At 45.7% G+C, this 22,060-nt stretch overlaps 1 protein-coding gene across 1 annotated transcript in view; it reads right to left on the bottom strand.

Moving 5' to 3' along the window:
• Nucleotides 1-22,060, bottom strand: part of REEP1 (receptor accessory protein 1) — a 103,474-nt gene that overhangs the window by 19,861 nt on the left and 61,553 nt on the right. Inside the window, exons 4-6 of the mRNA XM_014792751.2 lie at nucleotides 17,115-17,235; nucleotides 13,884-13,997; nucleotides 3,952-4,104 (exon numbers count right to left, since the gene is read on the bottom strand). Of these exons, the coding sequence (XP_014648237.1) occupies nucleotides 3,952-4,104; nucleotides 13,884-13,997; nucleotides 17,115-17,235 (388 nt within the window). The remainder of the gene's footprint in view (nucleotides 1-3,951; nucleotides 4,105-13,883; nucleotides 13,998-17,114; nucleotides 17,236-22,060) is intronic.

Raw genomic sequence — 22,060 nt, 5'->3', positions numbered from 1 at the left:
TGCCACTTTGGCTCTGCTCTGGAGAAACAGCATTTGTTATTCTGGGAACAACCAAGAGTTGTTCACTGGTATTCTGCAAAATTGGGTTACCTATTTTGGGAAAATAAATTTGGATTCCCTAAGTTTGGAAAAGCTTAATACCATATTCTCCATAATTCAATGAGCCATGTTACCATATTAAAAGCTTTGAGAAGTCCTATTGTTTCACTCAGTGTATCCCAAATGTATTTGACTACAGTGGGATATACTTTTAGTTGATGATCCAAAAGTCATTCTCAAACCCAATTCTTGAAATGGTGAGAAAAAATAGATTTCCCAACCTCCCTTGTAGCTATGGATGGCCACCTGGTATAATTCTGGCCAATGGGATATAAGGGGAAATCTGCTAAGGGATTTCTGGGAAAGGTATTTTCCCTTCCTGATAAGTAGGAGGAAAAAGGCCTGACCCTGTCCCTGCTTTCTGCCATTGAGTGTGGTGGAAATGCCATCTTGTGACTAGGAGACTCACAGAGACATCCACACAGAGCCTTGACATCACTAAGTCACTGGAATAATAACAGTACTCATTTACGCCTAGACTTCTTGTAAATGATTTTCATCAATTCCAAGACATATATTTTTTCTTTTCTTTTTTTTGCGAGGAGATCAGCCCTGTGCTAACATCTGCCAATCCTCCTCTTTTTTTGCCGAGGAAGACTGGCCCTGGGCTAACATCCGTGCCCATCTTCCTCCACTTTATATGGGACGCCGCCACAGCATGGCTTGCACAGCTCGCCAAGCAGTGTGTCGGTGTGCGCCCGGGATCCGAACCGGCGAACCCTGGGCTGCCACAGCGGAGTGCGCGCACTTAACCGCTTGCGCCACCGGGCCGGCCCCACATATATTTTTTCATCTCTGAAATCGGGGTAGGTCTTGCAATTGTTGTTGCCTGGACATCGTTGTCATTGCCCACACATGAATGCACTTGGTTGTTATTCCCCAAGGCATGACCGGACAACTGAAACCCCTGAGTGTTCAATTAACAAACCATTTAAGAACCACTTGAGGAAGGAATATGAGTCCAATGTGTTGTATAAAACACATTCCACTGATACCTTCTGGTAAGATCAAGAAAGCAGCAGCATCCAAACTGGCAGAACGGGTATCAGCAGCATGGATAAAAATCCCAGAGGCAAGAGCTATGCATCCCTAAGGCTCTGGAAGGCAGAGAATGATACGGCATGGTCATAAATGGATACTGATGAGCTGAGCTGAAAAGTGATTCAGAAGAGTCAGACTCTGAAAGTGAAGAAGTGAGGTTAGGAAGACCTCAATCAATTTATTGTGCTTATTGGTTCCTTTAAATGTATGTACAAAAGTGACACCAAAAAAGTCTGTCTAAACAAGTCTAAAAGAGTCTTTTTAATAGGTGGAAGTAAAAATTCTAAGTGAAAAAGCATTATGTCCCAACGTAATTGACAATATTTTCTTCCTTAGTGGTATATAAGATAATGATGTCTTAGAAACCACAGCATTTTAGATTCAGTGCAATATGGTTGTACTTCTCAGAGAAGCTTTCTCTAACCATCTCAGCTCCCTGTCACGTGCTCTCAGTGCAGTCTGCACTTCTTTGTTGTACTCCATACAATTATATTGGACTACTGGCATTGTTTGTTGATTTGCCCCACCCTCCAGATTATTTACTATTGCAGACTTGGCATCTGCCACTCTATCTGATATGCAATAGGCATTCAAGGAATTGAATGAGTGAACATATGACCATTTATTGAGCAATCCTCTGAGTAAAGTGCAGCAGCAGGAAATCCCCACACCCCACCCCAATGCATCAGCCAGGGTCCAAGACCCGAAGGAGCATCTTGTTGAACAGGAACTTGGGCTCTGTCCACAAGGAGTGTATGAGAGATGCCAGAGGGCTGCAGGGTGCAAAGGACAGAGGGCACACATCTGAGAGGCAAGGTGTCCCAGAGGAGACTGCACTTGACCTGGCCTTGGAGGTCTTAGGTGTGTAAAGATGGGGACCGGATAGAAAGAGAAGTATATTTCTTAGTATCTGTCATGACTGAAAGCTGCCACTTCGTTCTACCCTGGATGAGCATAGGGTAGAAAAATGCCATCTAGACCAAAAAAAACAACGTGGAACTATTAAAACAAAACAAAAAAAAACAAGAACAGAAAAGGAAGAAGTGATGTCCCCAGAAACTGCAATGTATTCACTCTCCAGCTCTGAAACCCTAGTCTCAACTCTGCAATGGGGGCCTTGACCAAGCCAACTTAGTCTTTCTCAGCCTTGCAACTTCATTGGGAAATTAAAGGGTTAAACAAGATTCCCTTCCAACTGGAAAATTCTGAGTTCAAGAATCCATGAACCTCTTCTACGGCTCACCATCTGGCTCTAATTTCAATTCCAAAATAAGAGTTTCTAGAACTATTTGCAAATCTCTTGAATAAATGTTGAGCTTCCCTAGGTAACTCAGATGAAGGGTGAATAAATTCCAGTGTGTGTGTGTGTGTGTGTGTGTGTGTGTGTGTGTGTTTTTAAAGTCTTTATCAATTTCCTCCTCAGCCAACACTGACTTTACAATGTGAGCCATAGGAAAAGCTAAGAATTCTGGGTTCCTTTCATGAACCAAGGTCAGCCTACTTCAGGTACATCTGGGCACCTGCCCCTGGGGCTCTCACACCACATGTCAGTACTGTCCTCAGCATCCCACTCCTGGAAGAACCTCTCCACAGCTTAGCATCATGGGACTGGAAAGGGAGACATACTCGGCCTTCCATGAAAACGAATCTTCTAGTTACAGTCTGTCGTACTCTTGACCTCTTTATCCCCGACGGCATTATAAGCATGGTCTACCCAGTCTTGTTGTTGTTACTTGTCTACTTGCTGTTTGTTTTCACAGACTCACCTGGTGGCCCTCTGGGCATGTCAATACAACGTGGCCAAGGGGTTCTTTCACCTGTACTCCTAGAACCCCAGAAATTTTGCAGAAGTATCTTCAGGGCAAGGGAGGGTAATCCATTCCTGATTATTTTAATCTTTTTTTTTCTTGGCTAAATCTCTTAGAAAATTGGACTTTAAGAGGTAAACTGTGTCAGTGAATATTCTACTAATCTGAAATTTTAATTTCTAATCCTCCTCCCAATTTGTAAGGAATAAGAAAACCATGTATCCAACGCACACCAAATTTTGTATGTTTTGATGTCTTTCTTAGTTGGGGGGTGGGAGGGGTGTGTGTTCCTGGGAAAACCTAGACCTTTGATAATCTGGTATTCCAAGTAAAACAATTTACCACCAACAGAATGCCTGCCATTAGGGTCCATAGGGCCCCGATTCAACACTGCAGCTGAGCCTGGTGGTAAGCCCTTGATGAGGCCCTCTTTTCCAGAGGGACACACCAAGTCACAGGGGAAGGCCCCAGCAGAGCAGGAATTTTAACCCACCTCAGCTCATATATATCTAATGCCTGTGACTGATGACAATGAGAATAAAGACAAAAGGTTTAGTGAGTCAGGCAATTGATAACAAAGCCACTAGCATAACCACACTGCCCACTGTTAATTCAAAAAAGAGTTAGTGCTTCCCTCTAAAGTGGTACCCACCTCGCTGGCAGAGTTAACCTCTACAGCTACACACGCTCCATATCAATGCCAAGCAGGCTCCTTATCAACATGCTGGATGAAGAGGGGGGACCTTGCTTGTGACATAAAATTGGACTAACAAACAAAACAGAAAGAGAGAAAGAGATAGGATTTCTCCCAGGATAGCACCAATCATCAAATTCAATTCATTCTCCAGGCATTAAGCAAACAAAGAAAAAAACCCAAATAAGTTAATCACATGTTAGATGCTACCAACTTAACACAATAAGAGGCTCTGGAAGGACATCGAAGTGGGACATGGCTCTAGGATTAACACACACGTACACACGCAGGTGTTGGAAGGAGAGACACCTGGCTCGGATCCAGACCATGTGCTGGTGGGCAGAGGTGGCTGCTGGCCGCTCTACCCGACTGGATCAGTTTGGAGTTAGTCACGCCTCTCCACGGGGTTACCTGCCCTTCTCTGAGGTCCAAAGAGGAGACAAAATGCAAGAGTCGAGCCACCTGATAAAGGGGAAAAGAAAAAAAAGCCATGGGCACCAAGCCTACAAAACGGGTTGAAGCAAGCTGTGCTGCCCTCGCCTCCTACGTTCACTCACTCACTCACTCACTCACTCACTCACAGGTTTCTTCATTCATTCATTCACAACAAATGCTGATGGAGTGTTTACAAAGCTCTGTGTGGAGGTCCACAGAGGAACAAAGACAAATATGATACAATTCCTGCTCCCAAGGAGCTCACAATCTAGCTAGAGCATCAAGACACAAGTGTGTACAAGGCAGCAAATGACAGAGACAACAAAACGTGCCACAGAAGTTCAGGGGACGAAGAGAGAGCACTGTTGGCTGAAACACCCAGGGGAGGCCTCGTTCAAACTGGAGTGGGGCAAGGGCTATATCATCACGGAGAAAGGGGAAGGATATTGTGGGCTGGTGAGTGGTCTGAGCCAAGGTGTGAGAGTGGAAACCCGAGGAACATTTGGGAAACTGAGACTGACCCGTGTGAGGAGAAGAGGCTCTGGTGCTGGTGAATAATGGAGACAAACCTGGAAAAACTGTACTCCAGCTGCCTAAATTTGGACTTGGACAAGATGAGAGCTCCACTGAAGGCTTTTGAGCAGTGAGCAATATGAAGACAGCAGGATTTTAGAATAATGAGAACATTCTGGATATACTGTGTGGCACACACTGAGAACCAGTGCCCGGTATCTGCTCTCCCCTCCTTTCTCAGGTTGCAGCTGGGCACACGGATGTCTGGAATAAAGACCGTATTTCTCAGCCTTTCTTATGGGAAGTACGCTTAACGGTAGACAGAGTGTGTAAACAGACATTGACCAGCGAGGGAAGGCTGGTTTGGTGCTTCTGGTTTGGAACGCTGGCTGGATCTGAGGAGCCGGCAGAAGCTGCTGAGGATGTGCGGAGCAGGAGCTGGGAGGGGACAGGGCCGTGCTGGATAATGACAGTGCACGTGAATCACGTCCCTGCACATGAGATCAGGGCCTGGTCATCTGAGGCAGGCCAGCACTCAGGTGGTGGGCTTTCGGGGTCACCGGGAAGGACTCCACACACAGCAGCAGTCCCTGCCTTCACATGTACAAGTCCACCATTGAGACAAACTGTCTCAGCTGGAAGCTTTGCCTTGTCCATGCTTCCTCCTTGAAGACACAAGGCCCTGAGGGGAGGTTGATGTGGTAGCAGATCTCTCTTCCTGGGGGGACGGTGAGGGGGACACACCAGAGACCAGAGGCCTATTGGAAAGGGACAATGAGAGGAGAGAAAGGACTAAGGGGGAGGGGGCATCCACAAGACAAATTTGTTCAGCTGTTAGTGAAAAGTGAAGCTATAGCTCTCCTTACAGTTACAAATGTGCCCATGTTATCACAAGTGACAAAGCTTTAAAGGAACTGTATCTTACGGTAACACATATTGGTGACCCAAATTCCGTTACCAAGTACGTACCTCTTCCTGCATTTAAGTGTTGCCGCAGCCTTGCCTGTCATGGGCAGGATTTGCTGGCTGCCTTTTGCATATTAACACACCTGCTTAACTCCTAGAAGTGTCTGATATAAAATGGTCAGAAGGGCAGTCAGACAACCTTAAAAGTATCCAGGGCCGCACTGACTCTGAAATTCTCCGTGGCAGACAGTCATCTCTCAGGCACTCAGCCACGGTCCTCAGGGCCTGGTGGTGTAACCCAAGTCGAAAATGGTCAGGAAGTGTCAGTCAGTGTTGGGGGTCAGGGAGTGGGCCGGGGAGGGGGCTGTGGGGGTGCTTGGAGCGATGCAGGGAACACTGGACTGGGAGCTAGAGAGTCTTGCTCTGATCCCAGCTTGGCAACTAACAGCTGTGTGACCTTGGGCAAGTCACTCAACATCCAGGTCTCAGTGTCCTCCCCTGTGAAGTAAGGCGTTACAGAGATGGCATCTAAGGTTCCCTCCTGCTCTAGCAACCCACAAGTTGACATTCCCTCTCCCTTCGCAATGGGAGGTGATCACGTGTTATAAGCTGCCCCTCAGGGACCCACTCACCTCGAGGCTGAAGAGGCCCAGAGGCATGGGGGACCTGAAGCCCATGGTGGGAGACTGGCCTGCCCAGGGAGACACAGCACAGGCAAGGCGGACCGGGACAACACCCAATACCGTGCTCACGCTACCACACCACAGAGAAAAGACAGAAGGCAGCCTAGATCCACAAAAGTGGGAAACACAGCCTCCTCCCCAGAAGAGTCTGAATTGAAAACAACTTCCCAATGCCAGCAACTGACTTGTTTCTTTTATTTGGTTCAACAGTGAAGAGAAGATCATGATCAACCTCAGAGATCAAGCTGACATCTGAGGAGATGGGAACAATAGGTAACCTTTATTAAGCGTTTAATATGAGCTCTGCACTCTGTGAAGTCTTGATGTACATCGTCTCATAAATATTTTGTGGTAGGCACCATTATCACACCCACTTTGCAGGTGAAGAAACTGAGGCTCACAGAGGTGCAACAGTTAAGTGGGGGAGCTGAAACTTTTAACCCGAGTCTGCTTATCTCCAAAGCCCACACTTGAGGCTAAGCACTGCTCTGTTGGCCGGGACAGCTAAAAATATGCACAACAATCCTTCATTCCTTTAACATTTACTGTGCACCTACTAGGGATGCAGATAAGACATGAATATAAATGACTACAACAGAGTGCCACTGGGGACCAAGGGGCGAGAGACCAGTTCCACCTGGAAGCAGAGAAGGTTTTGTGGAGGCAGCAACATTTGACCTTGAAGAGTGGACAGGATTTCAAACAGGAAACAGGAGCAGAAGACGGGCCAATATGAGCAGAGGCAGGAAAGAAAATTCTAGAAATAGTGCACAGAGTTGCTATTTCTAGAACAGCACAGAAGGTGGTGCTGTGAGTGCGGCACAAGAAGAGCCGAAAAGGTAAGGGCAGACAAGATAGGAAGGCTGGGATCCAGTTTGGACTGCACAGGCCTCAAACAGGAAGGGAGAATAGCAGTGAACACTTGGGTGGCTACTGCAATAGTCCAAGCTAGAAGGGAGGGAACTGGGAAGAAGGCCAGGAAAGAGGGAAAGGATGTCAAATGGGCAGGACTTGAAGATAAGTGGGAGGAAGGAGTAGTCATCGAAGATGACTGAGATTTGGAGGCTGGGGGCCTGAGAGGATGGTGATTTCATTATCATCAGAAAGATGTGACACAAGAGGAGGGGGAGATTTGGAGTTAGGGAAATGTTGACTGGAGGTACCAAGGAGACAAGGGGAGAGGAAGTTCAGCAGAGATTCAGAAACGCTGGACTTGAGCCCCAGGCAGAGAAGCAGATCTGGGAACCAAGTGCATCAGGTGACAGCCAAAGGTGAGGGAAAGGATGAGATGGTTCTGGGAGGGAGAAGAGAGTGAGGGGCGGGGCCCTGGAGAAATCCCACCCAACACTAAGTGAGTGAGGGGAGGAGGAAGGGAGTGAGCAGGAGAGAAGATTCAGGGAGGAAGAGGTGACCAAGAAGGTGCCATGTCAAGAAACAGCTCTTCCCACTCACATGTGATCCTAAAAATGCTTTCTCAGACCTCCGAGGTCAAGCAGGCTCTTCTCAGAGGTCAGGGAGGTGGGTAGACTGCTCTCTTTCCACATGGACCCTGACACATCTGGCTACATATAATCTCCACAGGTAAATTTGCAACAGAGAGGGGGCAAGTCACATCAGACCAGCAACTCCGCGTGAGTCCCTGGCCCTTCCTCTTGGGCAGACTTGTGATGCTGGGCCTTTTGTTTGTTTTAATCCACCTAACCATCTACGGAGTGAGGTGAGGCAACATTCCAAGAAGAAACATTGGGAGGACAGGAATCCAGGATGACGGGGCGTTGAATGACAAAGGCGAGCGTGGTAGAACCACACTGGTCAAAAGTCTTGCTTGACTCTGTTTCAACATGTTTTGGAAAGTCAGTTCAGGTGTAAGCTGACTTGTTCGGGAGACTAGAGGGTAGGGAATACTTCCAAACTTTTTTAGCAGGTTGTCCATAACAGTTTAGATAATCTTGGTGTTTAAAACCAGTTGCTGGGGTGAATTCTAAATATTAATTTTATGTCACACAGTCTTCAGCTAAAATAGAAGAAAGAAGGCTAACTTGGTGTAAGCCAGCACAGTGGCTGGAATGTTCCTCGGAGGGGTGACGAGATCGCGTGGAGGCTTCTTGGCGTCCTCAGCCACCTGGATTCCGCAGACATGAGGGTGTGAAGCCAGAGACATGAGACACAGGGACATGAAGGGAACAGCGGTCTTCTCTTCTTCCTTAGAAATGCCTTCTAAGCATGAGCTGATACTGGGAGATTTTATAAAAAGAAAATCAATACCTGCCCTCTGATTAACTGTAAACAAGTAGTTTTTTGCTAGAAAGAAAACAAAGGCCAGGGCAAATGGTTCCAGTCTGATCAGAAGCCCCAGATCACTAGGCTTATGAATTTCCTGGAATGAGCTTCTGGTTCCAAAAATAAAGTTTCATGGTGGTTTGAAGGCAGTATTTTATTCAAGCAAGAGGTTTAGACAAAGCAGTGATGGATAAAAGATAAGGAAAAGAGGGAGGGGGCTTTTTTTTTGGTAACTATTTATGCTGGACTGTTTTGTAGAGTTTGTTTTATTTGTTGAGGCAAAATTGAGTGAGAATTTTAAAAAAATGAGTAGGAAAACACCATAGTTTATCTCTCTGTGGACTGTGCCTAGCTGTTCAGATGCTATAACCAAGGCTTGGCTCTACGCTGGTGGCCGCTGACCATAACTGCAGGCAAAGTGCCTGAGTTTTGGCTGGAAGGCAGGAAAGGTCATGGTGTGAAGGCAGGGCTGGACCAGAGAAGACGAAGAAATGGAAGCTACACCACGGGTGATACTATAGGCTGAGTTTCCATCTCCCTATTTTCCTGGAACCTCAAATACAGAGGTCCCAAAGTGCCAACTGGGTAAGGAAGGGGTCCTTGTCAAAGCCAGAGCACTGCCGGCAAAGGGGTGGAAATAAAACAAAGGAGAACCCAAGAGGTTTAACACAGGGCTTGGGGCAGTGCAGCCCAAAAGAACTTTCCAATGGCGGTGATGGAAACATTCTACATCTGTGCCAGCCACCAGCCACGGTGGCTGCTAAGGATCTAAATGGGGTTAGTAACCAAGTGAGAAACCGAATTTTAAATTTACTTAATTTTAATTAATTTAAATTTAAATGGCCACATGTGGCAAGTGGCTACCATATTGGTCACAGCAGGATACGAGGAATCAAAAAGGTTCATTCTTCAGATCCGTCAACAAGGTTTAATGAGTGGCTATGAGTGCAAAACACTAAACATGTAGGCGCCGCTGGTTTTTTATTTTGTTTTTTCTAAGCAAGAAATAAAGGAGAAGAATCCAGAGCCCCTCATCTCCAGAAGCTAACAATCTAACAGGAAATATTAGATTCTAGGAGGAAAAGAACCACATACAATCTGGGAAAGAAGAATCCCTAATTCACCAAATGCTGGCTCTACTTGGAGCAGCTGTCTTAAACAGGTGGCTTGAATAATAGTATTGGTACCATTGGAACTGTTCTAGGGAGAGGATCTCCAGGGGAAGGCAAACAACATTATTTTTCAAGTGATGAGACAAGTAAAAAGCAAGGTCGGTATACCAGGTCTGAGAACTGGGCAGGTGGGAGAGATCTAATATGTGGTTCAAATTTCAAGAGGAATAAGGTGGCTGGGATACCTCACAGTTTTAAAACTTTTCATCAGTTGGTTTTTCTCACTGTGGTTTCTCCTTCACGTGAGAATGTGTTTTGCCTAGCATTGTTTTCAAAAAGGGAGAAAGATTTCCAATTTTAGTCTTAAAAAGACCTGGGGCTCAATTTACCCTCTGGGTGGAATTACTGGCTAGGAAACAGTTAAGATCTAGGCGCGGAGCCTGCCAAGAGCCTAGGGACGCTTAGACAGAAGGTGCTAGAGAAGTGTGTCTTCAGGAAGGAGACAGCAGTTTTCATAGAAAAGATGCATCAACACTTCCAGGGAGAGAGATTAGACTTTGGGGAAGCCTGGGAGAAATCTCTCATGTGTCATTTCTTTGTTTTAGCTTTTCCACTTTCAGATAAAATACTAACATTAATAACAACTTGTATTTGTACAATGATATGGTTTACAAAGTTTCTTCACACTTCACAATGATGCAAAAAACCTGGAAATATTCTTTTTTTTTCAGGGAAAGGGCTCAGAGGGCTCAACATAAGAAAAAAAAAGATTAAGAGTAGCCACATTACGTTGTACACCTGAAACTAATATAATGTTATATGTCAATTAAACCTCAATTTTAAAAAAGTGCAGCCAAAAGATCTTTTAAGCTCCACACTTGGGAGCCATCAAAGGATGGAAAAAAGAGCAGAAGATGTGGGGAAGGGTGACCCACTCATCCAGTCACCTGACCCTAGCCTCCTTTTAATCTGTCCGAACTGAGAGAGTCTTTTAGTTACCTCATATTCTCTTGTGTCCATTTGGCTAAATGCAGTAGATATTTAGAGTGACAGCTGATTCATGAGTTGAGGGTGTTTTCTGGGAGGAGACAGGCAGGGAGATGTAAGATGGAGCCACGTGTAGGGCAACCATAAATCTCAGTTTGCCTGGGACAGGCCTCATTTATACCTATTGTCCTGGCATAATTATTATAGCCCCCCTTTCACCCTCAGATGTGTCCTGGTTTGGGCATTAAATTATATGCTTACCCTAGCCATGCGTGACTTGGAGGGTGTCTTATTTTCACAAAATTGGTCTGACTATTCCCCCGGAGTAATCGACCAGGCTGCTGTTCAGGGCTGACCTGGGCGCAGTGCACTGAGCTGGGCTATTTGGAGCACTACAACAGAGATGGACGAACGTGTATTCTCACCATAATATTTCCCAACTGGCACTAAGTTTTGAGGAAATCAAACATTCATATACACACACATACCCCACTTTCCATTCTCAAGGTTAACGCTCCTAAGGAGCTAAACCTGCATCCCAGGAATGTTAAAGAAGGGAACTGTTTTAACTCTAATCACCTGTGCGCTTATGGTTCTGATGGGGCCTCAGGCAGTGATCCGTACAGAGCTGGCTATTTAAAAAACATCTGGAGAACTTGTTAAAAATAGAGATTCATGGGCCCACTGCCTGGGATTCTGGTTCAGCATATCTGAGAATCTATTAAAAACAAAGAACAAAATTTTCCAGGTGGTTTGGACACAAGAGGCAGAAATGGACCCACTGGTTGAGTCATCTTCCTTTGACCCCTGCCTGGAGCTATCAATTGTTGCTATGGAAACCACTGATTGACTCCTCAGCCAGACTGGATTTTACCTTTTTTTTTTTAGTCCACATTTGTTTTAAAAATAGAGGGCATTATTTTTGGAAGAAAGACGTGTTTTCTGTCTCAAGATATTTATATTTAGAGAGGAAAAGCAAAACCCCCAAAAGGCAGAACATTTTCTCATCTGAAACCAAATTCAGCAGGAAGCAGGCATCCCTCACTACTTTAGTCCAACTAGAAAGAACTGATGTGTAGTTATTTCCTGAGGCAAGTTTCACACTGTCTGGATCCTCCTTCAGGGTTAGTTGTTGTAAGGTGCCTGGCTGGAGGCTTGGGCTCAGGGGCTTCCCCAGTGGTCTGAGGGGCCGGTGGTGGCTGGCCAAGATGCTATCAAGACTCTGGAGGCTGCAGCTTGAGGCAAACCTGGAAAAGGATGGCCGTACGGAATTACCGTCAGAATAAAATGTACACACCTGTGGCTGAGTGGCCAGGTGACCTGTATTGAGTCACCTTGATAAATATACCACATTTATGCTCTATGATTGAGCTGAGCAAAGAGTGGGTAACCCATCCTCCTTCAGGCTTCAGAAGCAGAGGAGATGGAGTGGAGAGAGGGGCAGAGAGAAGATTTCTGTAGCTTTATGTTGCAAAGTGGTCTGATAAATTCAGAATTTACCAATTCTGAGTTCTTTCTTTCAGCTTAAAAATAAAAGCATAAAATGGTTGTGTCTCAAAAAGAAGGATCTTGGAATTCATTGCTCTCTGTAAATCTTGATACATCTCCTTGGAATATCAAAGTGGAATTTCCTCTCCAAAGATGCTCCCTGGGACCCATCATCTTGCCAGCACCTGTTGTCCTCAGGTGGGCAGGGCTCTCCAGGTACCAGCTGTATGGAGCGGGGGCACTGCACCACAGCTCTGTGTTCCAGAAGGAGCTGGTCCTTCTCTGAAATAGGAGGCATCCCCTTTTGGTTCTCCTGTCTCTCCCAGCCTTTGTCTGCAGAACTCCTTGATTTCAGCTGGAAAGTGCTTTTCAAACAAACACTCAGCCCCAGGTGCTAAGTCTTTTTTTTTTGTGAGGAAGATCAGCCCTGAGCTAACATCTGTGCTGATCCTCCTCTTTTTGCTGAGGAAGACAGGCTCTGAGCTAACATCTATTGCCAATCCTCCTCCTTTTTTTTCCCCAAAGCCCCAGTAGATAGCTGTATGTCATAGCTGCACATCCTTCTAGTTGCTGTATGTAGGACACGGCCTCAGCATGGCTGGAGAAGCAGTGCGTCAGTGTGCGCCCGGGATCCGAACCCGGGCCGCCAGTAGCGGAGCGCGCACACTTAACTGCTAAGCCACGGGGCTGGCCCAAGGTGCTAAGTCTTTATTCCAGAGATACTGCTAATGTGCTTCTCCCTGGATCAGAGCACAGAAAATCCTGCTCAGTCCTCTGACCCAGCGGGCTGTCAGCACCCTCCATCCTACCATCCACTCAAAGCCCATGGAGCACCAAGATCTATATTAATCATCCTCTTCCAAACCGTTTCACAGCTCTACCCCCTTCCCTAAAACCCTCACATCACCATCCAGGATGTATAGCTTCGCTTTGCTAATCCAACTCACTCCCAACCAGTGTGTCTTCCCAAAACCAAACATCAGCACAACTGCCTCTCCTCCACCAACAGCTGATTGTAGACCCCTACTCCACATTTGGTTTTGGAGAAGGGATTGTCACCAAGAAACACTAGGGCAATCTGCTGAATGTACTCGGAGAGTAAACATCTACCAATTTAATTTTTCAGGGCTGAGCACATAATGAGAAACTGACACAGTGACAAGGAGAATGTGATGTGAGAAGAAGCTAGGAAGGAACACAGAGGACTTGTGAACAGGGCTAGATGGGAAAGAGAAGGAAGTAATGCTCACATCACAATATCCCACAAGACCAGTGTTTATTTCAAACCTTCTGCACCTCCAGCTGCTACTGCTACACACATCATTGTCCTCCATGTTTGAACCACTCAACTTACTCTGGGACCTTGGGTTCTCTCCCCTGGATCTGCTGGGCCACATGAGCTTGGAGGTCACCCACTCACTCTGGTAGTCTCTCCATGTATCTATTTTGAGTTTAAGTGACGCCCAGTGCACCCCGGGAAATTGCAGAGAAGAGCTCACTCCCTCCCTTTTCCTCTTTTTCTCCTAGGCTTAAGCTCCAAGTAATTTAGAGGTTCTTAACTTGGGACCCACAGATGAGCTTCAAGGGCTCTGGAAACCTCTCAATATTACATACATCATTTGTGTGTATGGGTATGTGTGTGTACATGTGCAATTTTCTGGGGGCAAGATTCACCAATTTTTCCAACAGATTTTCAAAGGAACCCCAAAAAGGATGAGGAACCACTGATTGGTCCATAGCCTGTCCTGTGTGAGTTGCATGGGTGATGAGCAGGTCCCTCGTGCTGGAGGGACCAAGATGCTCATGCAGCCAGGGTGGTCAAGGTCCGGCACAGTACCTTGGAAGCAGCCATCACTGCTGCTGTGGCCGCCACGTTCAAGCCCCGCTTCCCATAGTGCACAAGGGCATCGTAACTTCGGTCTTTTGCTTGGACCAGGCAATCATCGATTTCCTGTCAAAGGAAAAACAGAGGCACAATTCAGTTGGAAGGCTCAAATAAATCTCTGTTCTTTTTCCCTTCTCCTGAGTGCTGGTCTTGGCAGCTTGCCCGGCCACTGATTCCTGCTGGGACTGAAAGTTATAGGCATTTGAGGGTGTGTGTGTATAGACAGGAGGAGGGAGAGAGACCGAAGAGATACAGGGGAGTGGAAAAAGGGATTCTGACAAAACAGCAGCTTACTGACCCAGGAAGGTTTTCTTCAAGCAATACCCTAGGATTGGTCCTAACGTCCTCTAACCTTCCAGGGAGGCTCCAGGGGGTCCTGGATGTGGACAATCCTGCCTTCTACACCCAGCCACTCTATAAGACACTGAAGGAACCTGGGGTGGAGAGAATGCCAAGAATGGAGTGTCTAACCTCAGAGCTGCCTCTAATCAGCTGTCAGACCTTGGCAAGTCCTTACCCTCTACACAGTTTCGTCTTCTGAAAAATGAGGACGGTGGCAGCACCTAACTCACGCAGCACAGTGAGGACCACATGAGATCATTCCAGTAAAGCGTCTGACACAAGGGCTGGTTGCAGTAAGTGAGAACCACTGTCGTCTTCCTTATCTCATGGGGGTCAGGCCCTGGCAGCTCTAAAATTCTGTTATGCTATAGCTATTTCATACTCTATCCAACTACCTCCCTATGTGTGTATCAATGGGAGGGGCTAGGATGCAGAGATAGGTGTTATTTTTTTTGCTAAGGGAGATTATTTTACAGATAATGAAATAAAAGCAGAAATTAGAAGTCATCCAGCATCACACTACAAGGTAAAAGTGGGGTGCGAAAGAGGACTGAGGTCTCCTTCACAGACCAAAACCAAGTAAAATATTGGTTTAATTCAAATTTGGATCAACTCTGGCTTATTCTTTTTGTTTGTTTGTTTTGGGTTGTTTTGTTGTCATTATTTTAAGAAAACAGCTGTTTTGTAACTATAGTAGCTCATTTCAGAGTTCAGTAAGACAATGACATTTGGCCTCGGTCTCACTTAAGTTCAGCCCATTAGTGCATTTCCTCTGCTTTGAGGTATGCAGTGGGGCAGAAAACCCCCTGCTCATTCCTTGTGTAAGCTTCCCCAGAAAGTCACGATAGTAAGTTTTCATTGTGATCCCTGACTGACTCTGGAAGTGATTCTTGGCAGCTCATAAGAGTCAGTCACCTTCACTTCAATGGAAATTACTTTGGTGGCTTTGGGGTAAGCCCAGCGTGCGGGGAAAGGGAAGTAGAAACAGTAGGGATTTGATAACCAGGTCAAGAGAGGGACTGCCATTCCTCAAAATCCACCCTTCTGAGACAGGAAGTGCTGTGTCCTAGTTCCTCAAGGGATTCTCAGAAATGTCTACAGTAGTCTGCTCATCCAATTGATATGTTCCCCTAAAGCCTCCCCTAGAAGAAGTTCAAAGCATTCAACTTTCAGAAACAATAGAAATTAATATATAAAGCCACCTATAGTTCTCCTATTTTATGTTAAAGAATCCTATCATACAATCAGTTTAGAAAGTCATATAATAATGAATTATACAATGTTGGACCCAATACGTAATCCCACTCTTGGGAATTTATTCTAAGATAACAAGTCAAAAGAAGGAACGAGGGGCCGGCCCCGTGGCTTGGTGGTTAAGTGCCTGCGCTCCGCTGCTGGCGACCCGAGTTCGGATCCCGGGCTCGCACCGACGCGCCGCTTCTCCGGCCATGCTGAGGCCGCGTCCCACATACAGCAACTAGAAGGATGTGCAACTATGACACACAACTATCTACTGGGGCTTTGGGGGGAAAAAATAAATAAATAAAATCTTAAAAAAAAAAAAAAAAAAAAAGAAGGAACTAAACTCCACGCATGGTGGGTGTTTGTGGGTCATTATGAAGACCGAGTAGAGATGGATTATGTGCAAACAAGTTTAAGATCTCAGAACACAACTGTGGTATCTATGTTAAGGTTTTTTGTTGTTGTTTTTGGGTTTTTTGGGTGCACTTAAAATTGTATTTTACAGAAAAGTTACATAGACTGGTATGCATAAAAAAAGAAGTTATCAAACAAACTAGTAAGACAGGGGTAATGTTTATGTTAATTGTCTTTGCATTTATTATTGTATGAAACCTTAACAAAACAATAGAACAATCCATTGAAAAAAAATCTGGTAAATTAGGTTCAGTGGAGATGTTACACAAAAACTAATTTTATAGACAGTGACATTATCTTATAAGTAGCTTAGAATTAAATTTCTTTTCAAGAGATACAAGCTTTAATTCCTACTTGAATCGTTAGTTATTGCTGGTCCTTTCCTGAACTTCTCCCTGTCTGACTTCTTCCATCTCTAACATTAGACAAATCTACATTTTCATTTCAAGGATGTTTGTGAAGTACTCTGAGGCAAAGCAAACACAAATAGTAAATTGGCATGAAACAAATCATTACGACTATTCTCATTAACACTTATTGATGGAAAATTACCACAGTGGCAGGCATTTCATTGGTAGCATACATTTTATCATTGAACAATCAAGTTCAATGATAAAATAAAAAACATTGTACTAGAAATTTATTATATTCCAGTCTCTGTTAGCAGCTATCTGGGTACAAGTTTAAGTCATTTAATCTCTCTATGCTTCAGTTTCCCTACCTATGTTAAGTTTTAAAGGTATTTTCTTAAGTAATTGATGTAAAAATCATATCTGCCAAAGGACAGGGGCGGAGCACGATAAAAGAAAGGAAATTCAGTTTGGTGACTGAAGTATGAGTGAATCTTCTCCTACTTTTGTTTCAACTTATGGAAACATTATATAATAAATGATGATAACATATTTTAGAGAATTTCACCACTATTTCTAAACATATCAGAAAAATAGATTAAAAACAAGATTAGAAGGAACAACTTGTTGGGGGCAAATTAGAGCCAATCGAAGGTCTCCTGCAATAAAATAATCTGCCCTTTCTTTTTTTTTTATTACAGTAACATTGGTTTATAACATTGTATACATTTCAGGTGTACATCATTACACTTCTATTTCTGCATGCCCTTTTTCTTTATCACTTTTAAATTTTTCGCTGGCTGGAAGGAGTAAAAGGCAGAGCAGCATAAATTACCTTTTCTTTTGAAGACAGCGTGGGATGTACAAACTTCCTGTACAGGAGGCTGGAGCCTTTTGTGTAGGGAGACAGCAGCCAGGCTACAAACGCTATTTTTAGTTCATAATAGAATGGAAACCTGGAGAGAAATGCGAAAACACACGTTCCATTACGTTCTCGGCAACGCTGCCCTGGGCCTGTGAAGGATGGGACCCGGCGACAGACACCTCTCCTGCCTGCGCAGGGCTGCAAGGCCCCCTGATTCCTCCTTTCTTCATCCATGAAGGTGTGTACACACTTACAGCACAAACCCAGGGCCTCTTCTGAAAGCCAGTTCATGTTTTCTTTTGTTGCCCAAGCAATTCAGGAGCCCAGGTTCTCTCCAGCAATCACCCTTAGGCCATGCCTGGCAACAGCTGGCACTTCCTGCAGGCCACGCTCATTTACCGGGGAGCCAGGGCTCCACCTGCAGCCTGCAGGCTCAGAAGGCCATGTTCCTGTCAGATACCCAGTCATTCACTCATTACTCACGGCCAAGAAGGCACAAGCAGCTGGAGGATTTACAGCAGGGCGGAGCTGACAAAGAACCTCCATACTGGGAATAAAAGCCTCACCTTCTCGGCCGTCTTCTTATCCCCAAAAGAGGCAGGGATGGGGGCCTAACTCTTGCCAGGGAAGAGATGCCACCTAACCTTTTTGGTGCCAAAAGAAAGAAGAGTTTGGGGTGAAGGTACATATAATTCTGGAGTTTGAAGCCCTGCACACCATTCGTTTATTCGTTCCATAAACACTTACCTAGCACCCAATCGTGCAGCTTGTGCTGAGATTGAGGAGACAATGGTGAGCAAAGAAGACCCACTCCCTGCTCTCTTGGAGCTTCCTGTCTAGTGGGAAACAGACAAGATTCTGGGATCCTTGGAACTGATAGTCCAGTCAGGGAAACAGAGATTGATCAAATAATTATAAATAATGAGAATAGCAACCGAGACAAATGCCATAATGGGCCTCTGCTAATCCATGTGGTACCTTTGTGCATGTTAAAAAAAGCTAGCCCTTCAACTGGATGCAGTCCTGTAGGCACAAGACTTGCAAACAGGTCTTCATCTGGCCTCCTTGGCCAGATATCTTGTGCTATGAACAACCTGTGCAACCATATTTGGCAGTCCTGATGTGTATGTTTTTTTTTTTTTTTTTGTGAGGAAGACCAGCCCTGAGCTAACATCTGATGCCAATCCTCCTCTTTTTTTCGCTGAGGAAGACTGGCCATGGGCTAACATCCGTGCCCATCTTCCTCTACTTTATATGGGACACCGCCACAGCATGGCTTAACAAGCGGTGCATCGGTGTGCACCCGGGATCCGAACCGGCGAACCCCGGGCCGCCGCAGCGGAGCACACACACTTAACTGCTTGCACCACCGGGCCGGCCCAGTCCTGATGGGTATTAACCTTGTCTTTTTATTTTCTGTATTGTGATGCTTTGACATCTTAGGGACTTGCTGACTTTGGAGAGACTGCCTCTCCCAGGGTTAGCCCATTCCTAAAGATAGTGAACAACTCACCTGCAAGCAAGCCTTTCATATGCACACCAACCAACCCAGAGCCCATATCCCCAACTATCTCCTTTATGGAGCTCTCATACTCTGGGCCACTGTCCCCCTGCCCTAAATCACCCCAGGGCCAGGTGCTAGACAACTAGGGACACCCCTACACCCTAGAGCCCACTAAATTATTGAGACTAGCCAATCCTAAGCCTGCTTCCCCTGCCTTGCCTGTTCCTTCCATGGAAACCACAATAAAGGCTTGCCCACATTTCCTACCTCTGCCACCTGATCGACCTCAGTGCTTCCCCGTGCGGCCCTGCGTGGAGCGCTGTTCCTTCTGTTTCTAGGGATCTGTGAGAATAATGAACTTCTTCCCTCATGACAGTCATTTCCATGTCTGTGTGTCTTCCCAGACCTGATTAAAACAAATCCTGGATGCCCTTAAAACATGATGCTCTGAGGGCAAATGACACCAGTGCTAGGCTGAGGAATCAGAAAAGTCAATTCTCCCCAGATAAGGAAGCTGAAAATACAGTGCAATTGCTAGCAAGTCATCTCAAGCCCTTTAACTCCCACACAGACCCCCAAATCAGCAGCTCCACCCACTCCTTCTTTCCTCAGCAAGGTCTCCTGGTCCACTGCCTTCTGTCTCTGGCAGGCTCTTCCTGAATATTCCCTCAGCACCTAGAGGACACTTTCATGTTAAGGTTGTTTAATGTTTCACGGCCAGAACAGAGAAGGGGATGGAACAGAGGAGTGATTCTCCCACAGTTCAACACTCTAGTGATTAATAATGGAGGAAATTTTGTCTTGAAAACAAGTATTTTCCAGCCCCAAGGGGAAAGCAAACGAATCTGGCAAGCTCAGGCCTCAACACAAGATATGCAGATAATCCCAAGGGGATCTGTTGCACTGCAGCTGTGTTGTTTATTATGTAAAAAAATGTATTTTTTACAGAGGTAATGCATGCATATAGTTTTAAAAATTCTAAATGTCCAAAAGAGTGTACAACAAAGAGTCTCCTTCCCATCCCAGACCCCTAGTTCCTTTTCCAAAAGCAAAAACATTACCAGTTTCTTGTGTATCCTTCCAGAAGTAGACTAGGGCCAAGATACACAATCATGTGGGTATAAATGACTCCGTTAACACCCCCCTACACACACAGTGGCATTCTACACTCCCCTCCTACACCTGCTTCCCCTCACCACACACACAACTAACAGGATACTTTGGATATTACCTCACACTGCCCCCAGAATCATTGCACCACGACCAAGCCCTTGCCAGGTATCATGAGGGTCTCCAGGTTGAGCCACTCAGAACCTGTGTTTCCTACTGGCCTTGGGGTCTCTTGGCTGTACCAACACAATCACCACCAACCAAACAAGTCTGCTCCCAGCCGACCTACCAGCATCCCAGCCTTCACCCGAGAAGTGGAGAAGAACCCTGCTCATTCCGTGTGGATAAGCCCTTGAATCATCCTGACCTCTAGGATGTATCTGAGGAGAAAAGGCCAGCTGCACCCATCACATTTCCTCCATAGCTCCAAAGGCATATGCACAGCACTAGGCTGCATGGGGCAGCTGTCGCCTCCCCACCCTTCCCATAGAACCTCTTCACACCCTGGAGGGGTAAATGTTTTCTAAGAGGATTGGACCGAGTGATGAAATTGTCAAAAATACAGGCAATTAATGTGTATAGAAGATTCTGAAAGAAAACACAAGTAACTTCTAATAGAGGTACCTCTGGGGAGAGAGACTGAGGGCCAGGGGAGGAGAGACGCACTTTTTAGTGTGTTTCACTTTATTTTGCCACATGCATGCAGTATTTTATAATTTTTTAAAAACTAAATGAAATCATCTACACAAATTGTGAACCAAGCCACCATCCTCTCTCTTCTGTGACCATACATAATTGCTGTTTTCATCAAGATAGAAAGTTTTAAAAAGTTAAACTATGAAGAGGGCACTGCCCTAGGGGAGGGGTGGGAAGAGGGGAAAGGGATGAGGGAAGAGTGAAAGAAAGAATATAAACATGAAGGGTGATCTCCAATCCTGGAAGTGAACAAAAGTTAAAGATGCTTCTAGGAAGCCAGAAGGTCCAGTTTAGGACAGACACCTCTCTTTTTTTGATTGTAAAGAGAGCTCAGAGCTGCTGAGCTGGTGTCCATGTCCCTGGAAGGGAAACAGGGCTCTGTCTGTCTGATGGGCCTGTCCTGTGCCCATTTCCAGGGCAAGAGGGAGGAGGGAGATGGAGGACTCTCCCAAGAGAAGACTATGATCTGTAATATTTGGAGGTTGGCAGAAAAAGAGAAAGTAGGGCATGACCAGGTCACGGGCTAAAGCAGGCTGGGAAGGTTCCCAAGGAACACCTTCCCTGCAGAAGCGGAGCTCAGGGCAACAGGAGAGGGGCAAGAGACCCTCACTTCCCACTTAAACTGCCTGGACAGCTCCAGCTGAGAGGGACCAGACGAGGCCTCCACGTGGGTCAGGAAGAGAGGAGGCTTCTACCCACACCTGAGCACATGCTCCAACGACAGCAGGTATCAGATGCTCTCCTGCAGTAGGCAGAATTGTGGTCCCATGACCTTCTTGTCCTGGTGTTACTCCCATAAATATGTTCTCTTAACATGGCAAAAGGGATTTTGCAGATGAAATTAAGATTATTAATCATCTGATTTTAAAATAGGGAGATTATATCGGATTATTGGGGTAGGCCTAATCTAATAACACGATCCCTTAAAAGTAAAAGCAGAGATCTTGCTCTGCTGGTAGCAGAAGACAGAGATTCAAAGCCTGAGAAGGATTCTACATGCCGTTGTTCACTTGAAGAGGAAGGGGGGCAGTGCACGTCAGGGAAATGGGGGCCTCAGTCTCACAGCACAAGGAACTGAATTCTGCCAACAACCTGAATGAGCCGGAAAGTGAATCTCCCCCAGAGCCTCAGGACAAGAGCCCAGGCCAGCCCAAACTCTGACTTTGGCCTTGTGAGGCCCTGAGCAGGGGACTGAGTTGATTCCAGCTGACTTCTGATTCACAGAAACCGAAATAATAAATTTCTGTGGTTTTAACCTGCTAAATTTGTGGCAATTTGTTACAGAAGCAATAGTTAACTAATTCACCTCCCAAAATCAAAATCAAATCAACTCCAGAAATGGTTGTTGAGCACTGATTAGTTATGAAACTCTAACATTCCAGGGCCACAGGTAAGGACATATTCCAGCTACCAGGCAGGGGCACATCCATCGTTAGACAGTATTTCCACTTAGCCAAAAGCAGCGAGGCTGAAATGCTGATACCCCTGGGAGAGAGCTCATAAAACTAACACTACTCCCCCCGACGTTCATGAGAAGGGAGGGGAGGACAGCAGGAGGCCACCCAGCAACAGACAGAGGACACCGTTAACAGGGAAGACAGGAGGA

Source organism: Ceratotherium simum, chromosome 11 (genome assembly GCF_057802395.1).
Source record: "Ceratotherium simum simum isolate JZ-2026a chromosome 11, ASM5780239v1, whole genome shotgun sequence".
NCBI classification, from domain to species: Eukaryota; Metazoa; Chordata; class Mammalia; order Perissodactyla; family Rhinocerotidae; genus Ceratotherium; species Ceratotherium simum.
This window is presented reverse-complemented; position numbering and strand designations above follow the sequence as displayed.